We start from the raw sequence: 5,000 nt of genomic DNA on the forward strand, positions 1-5,000 counted from the left end.
ATAATAATAATGATGATGATAATGATAATGATGATTATATAGATTAAGTTTATATAATAACGAAAAACTTAGGCGAGCGTTTACGGTTGTCATATGCTCGTTCTAGACTCCTAAGGTGTGTTGCAAAGATACTAAACATTAGCCTTTATTTAAGAAGTTGATGGTACTCTATATAGAATAGCTGTTTGTCATTGGAGTTTTAAAGTAGTTGAATAAGATATTTTGTTTTTATTTATTGATGTTTATTGCTTTATATATATATATATATATATATATATATATATATATATATATATATATATACATATATATATTATATATATATGTATATATATATATATATATATGTATATATATATATATATATATATATATATATATATATATATATATATATATATATATATATATATATATATATATATATACATATATATATATATATATATATATATATACATATATATATATATATATATATATATATATATATACATATATATATATATATATATATATATATATATATATATATATATATGTATATATATATATATATATATATATATATATATATATATATATATATATATATATATTTATACAATCTTCTAGGAGGACACTCCAAAATCAAACCATTATGTTCTGATCTTGGGTAGTGCCATAGCTTCTGTACCATGCCCTTCCACTGTCTTGGATTAGAGTTCTCTTGCCTGAGGGTACACTCGGGCATGCTATTCTATCTTATTTCTCTTCCTCTTTTTTTTTTTTTTTTTTTGAAGGTTTTATAGTCAATGGCACCTACACTAAAACTAACACCCTTCTCTTATCCGGGCTCGGACAAAAACCGCCATGACTATAGATAAGAAATACAACTATAATTCGAACTCCAGGAAATATGAAAACACGAAACATTTCTATTCAAAATATTTATTCAATCAGGTACTTGTGACGTTGGCCCTCTAGGTTAAGGGAATTGCATCTAAGCGTAGATTGCGTCTATAAGCGTATTTTGCTGTGAATAAGACTGTAAGCGTATTCATTACTGGAGCAATTTGACACAGGAAGAATATTGTCTTTTGTGTACGAGAGTGAGACCAGTGGACTAGTACAGCAATGTGATGAAGCAGATGTGATTTGTATATGCGTACACAAATGTTTCGGGTGTACGGTGGTGTACGTATACTCTCTTCACATACGTGCGGATGTCTGGCCTCTGTCTGCCTCTTTTCTTCTTCCTCTTAGTTATATTTCACTGAGGAACCTATTAGAATCCTAGTGAGGAAACTGTTGCAATCCTAGCGAGGAAACCTGTCATCATAATGAGGAAATTGTTGGAATCTCAGCGAAGACACTGTTGGAGCCATACTGAGGAAACTGTCGGAATCCAAGCGAGGTCACTGTCGGAATCCTAGTGAAGACACTGTTAGAATCTTAGCAAGGTCACTGTTGGAATCCTAACGAGGATGTTGTTGGAGCCCCACCTAGGAGACTGTTGGAATCCTAGTGAGGATGCTGTTGGAGCCCCACCTAGGAAACTATTGGAATCCTAGTGAGGACACTGTTGGAATCAACCGAGGAAACTGTCTGAATCCTAGCAAGGACACTGTGGCAATCCTTGTGAGGACATCGTTGTAGCCCTTCCGATGAGATCCTTGGAATCAAATTGAGGACACTATCTGAATTATACGGCGGACGCTGTTGGAGCCCGTTGAAATCTTACTGAGGAAACTGTTGGAATCTTCGTAATTGGTCGAGGAACTCCAAAGCCTGTTGGCCGCACTGGTACACGAGCTGCCTCTCAGGAATGGGAATTAGGATTCCTTTTTTGTAATGGTGCCTGGAATGACAGGAGATAGTTTTGGAAATGGAGTCTGGAGTAACTTTAGGATTTGAAGGGGTCTAACTAACTACCAACGATAAAAGGGTTTAAAGTTCTATCATAACCTCTTTGATATTATTCAGTTTTCTAAATGGTTCATTTATACTTTTGATTCATTCACAAAATAAAGGAATATTATCTCAAATGAACAATTATTTTCTTGTGGATCTCTACAGAAGAAGGACTCAGACTTACCTCAGACCTCTGGCGAAGTTGTTGTAAGACAAATCGGTGGTGTTTTCATTCCGCGAAGCCCAGATCTTGGCAATGACCTGTGGTTGTCTGAGCCTGAATACTCCTCGCTCTTCGTCCTCCCATTCGATGAGGTCCGGGTTGGTCCTCGGGTCAACCAGGAGTCGCATCAGGAACTCCCAATTTTTGGGGCCCCTTACTGCAAAATGGAAAATTTATTTTAAGTCTTCTGGACGGATCTAAAAATGACAGGAATTCCTAGTTCTTGGAGAGGAGAATATTGTTATTAATTAAATCTTCTGAGGGGATCTAAAAAGACTAGTTCTTGGGTCCCCTTACTGCAGAGGAGAATATTGCTATTAAATCTTCTGGAGGGATCTAAAAAAGTCTAGTTCTTGGGTCCCCTTACTGCAGAGGAGAATATTGCTATTAAATCTTCTGGGGGATCTAAAAAAGACTAGTTCTTGGGTCCCCTTACTGCAGAGGACAATATTGCTATTAAATCTTCTAGAGGGATCTAAAAAAGACTAGTTCTTGGGTCCCCCTACTGCAGAGGAGAATATTGCTATTAAATCTTCTGGAGGGATCTAAAAAGACCAAGATTTTCATCAAACAAATTGATTGTTACTTTCACTTTAATGTTTTTTCTTATTCCGTGAGAAGACATTTCTTTAAAGACATTAATTAATTGTTTAAATGAACATTAGAGAAATATCTGAACGGCAACAAGGAATGGATGGAAGTTATTGAAAATTTCACAGTCAGTCCACGAGCAACGAGAGGAAACAGAATTTACTTAATATATGGAGAAGAAGAAGAAGAAAAAGAAGAAGAAGAAGAAGGAGAAGACATTCTTACTCACCTCTGTGTTTACGCGTTGCTTGTAGCTTGAACAGAATTTCATTGGCTGGAATTTGTTGGGAATCGACTGCTTGTGTTAGTCCTGTAGCTCCCAACTGGGTGTCTGGAAGAAAAGAGAAGATGAAGCCTGGAGGATATAATCCATCTTGGAGGGATTTAACTGTTCAGGAAACAGAATATAAGAAGTATCAGAGGGCCAATAGGAATTCCTTAAATGCTATAAGCCCAAGGGCTCCAGCAGTGGAGAATAAACTATATGAGAAGTAATTCAGTAACACCTTTTAAAACAGATCTTTCATTTATAAACTATGAAGAGAGACTCCATGTTAGCCCGTTCAACATGAAAACATTCGCTGCAAGTTTGAGCTTCTGAAGTTCCACATGCCACATAATTTGGTATATGTATAGGGACATATGTGGCAAACATCTTTAACTTGAAATTAAAAATGCGAGGAATGAAAATGAATCAAAAGAGAGCCTTAATTCACGGTGATAAGAAGCAATCAAACGAGAGTCTAAACTCTGTCGTGAAATGTAAACAAAAGAGAATCTGAACTCACGGTCAATCAGCTGTGAAGATTCCTCAGGCAATCCAAGATTTCCCGAGGCCTCGCAGTCGTCCAAGTAATGGATGACGTCCTCTAAGGCTAGGTCCCTGAAGGATTCCTGTCCGTCCAAGGCACTGCTGCCCCTAGGGACGTCTGGGGTGCGATTTCCTGATCCTCTGGAGGAGAAGTGTGTCTCCAGAGGATTGTCTTCGTCTCCAGCCACGTAGAATCCTGTTGCTCCGAGGAGCCCGTCGGAATGAATGCTAGTGGCTCCGTGTGTGTTCCAAGGGGCGTCGTAATCTCCCTCTGGAGGTGAGAGTAGAAATTAGGGTTTTAGTTCTGCTTGCGATACTCCACATTAAGCAGACTGTAAGCGGTTCTTAACGACTTTGGTTAATATTTTTTTTATATAAGATTTCTTCAAGTTATTGGATGTAAAATTACAATTAATGATTTTCAAAGTAAAATAATTGGAAAAAATAGAATAACACTAATTATATATATACATATATATATATATATATATATATATATATATATATATATATATATATATATATATATATATCTACCTCTTACTGTGATCGAACCATAGTCTTTTCAAATGGTGACATGATTGATAGCGACCTTGCCTTTAATTTGAAACGACTTACGTTCGATCCCGGTGGCAGGTAGAAATTGCACGCACACACACACACACACACACACATATATATATATATATATATATATATATATATAGATAGATAGATAGATAGATAGATAAATGATATACGAAATGAAAGATTACTATCTCAAAGGCTTTAAGTCACATGCAAAAATTGGACAAATAATTTTCATGACATCTTACCCAGCTGGTGTGGCAACTCCGCTTCGAATCTTAAATTGGAATCCTCTGTGTTTACACCCGGGAGGATCTGGAGACCGGCCTCGGATTCCTCTGAAGACGTCGAGTGGGGAATTGGGTAGAAATCTGGCGTGATTTGAGGCGAGTCTTCGTAAGCCTTGATTGGAAGAAGGAGAAGATTTAATTTAGAAATATTATTTTAGGGAGGATCTGGAGACCGGCCTCAGAATCTTCTGAAGACGTCGAGTGGGGAATTGGATAGAAATCGGGCGTGATCTGAGGCGAGTCTTCGTAACCCTTGATTGGAGGAAGGAGAAGATTTAATTTAGAAATATTGTTTTATGAAAGTTACGATGCTGTGTATGATTAGAGTTAGTTTCTCATTTGATTGATTTAACAGGGGATAGTTAAGATAGAGAAAATGGATGCTCATTTGACTTTTGTTTACGTGAGAAATATGTATTAAATTTAGTTGTTTTTATGGAAGCTCATTTGACTTTTGTTTACGTGAGAAATATGTATTAAACTATCAGTTTTAAATGGTTTAAATTGTAAATTCTGTATTTTGAATAGTTTATCATTCAAATGATTTAACAGACGACAGAATAGAGAGGACTTTAAAAGCTCATTTGATTGTTTACATACGATATATGCATTAAACTCCCAGGTG

At 36.0% G+C, this 5,000-nt stretch overlaps 1 protein-coding gene across 1 annotated transcript in view; it reads right to left on the minus strand.

Annotated features, from left to right (window-relative positions):
• Positions 1-946: 946 nt before the first annotated feature.
• Positions 947-5,000, minus strand: part of LOC137625755 (uncharacterized) — a 5,178-nt gene continuing 1,124 nt past the window's right edge. The window contains exons 2-6 of the mRNA XM_068356649.1: positions 4,334-4,487; positions 3,496-3,789; positions 2,937-3,038; positions 2,078-2,273; positions 947-1,840 (exon numbers count right to left, since the gene is read on the minus strand). Coding sequence (XP_068212750.1) covers positions 1,720-1,840; positions 2,078-2,273; positions 2,937-3,038; positions 3,496-3,789; positions 4,334-4,487 — 867 coding nt within the window. The 3' untranslated portion in view covers positions 947-1,719. The remainder of the gene's footprint in view (positions 1,841-2,077; positions 2,274-2,936; positions 3,039-3,495; positions 3,790-4,333; positions 4,488-5,000) is intronic.

Source organism: Palaemon carinicauda, chromosome 32 (assembly GCF_036898095.1).
Source record: "Palaemon carinicauda isolate YSFRI2023 chromosome 32, ASM3689809v2, whole genome shotgun sequence".
Lineage (NCBI taxonomy): Eukaryota > Metazoa > Arthropoda > Malacostraca > Decapoda > Palaemonidae > Palaemon > Palaemon carinicauda.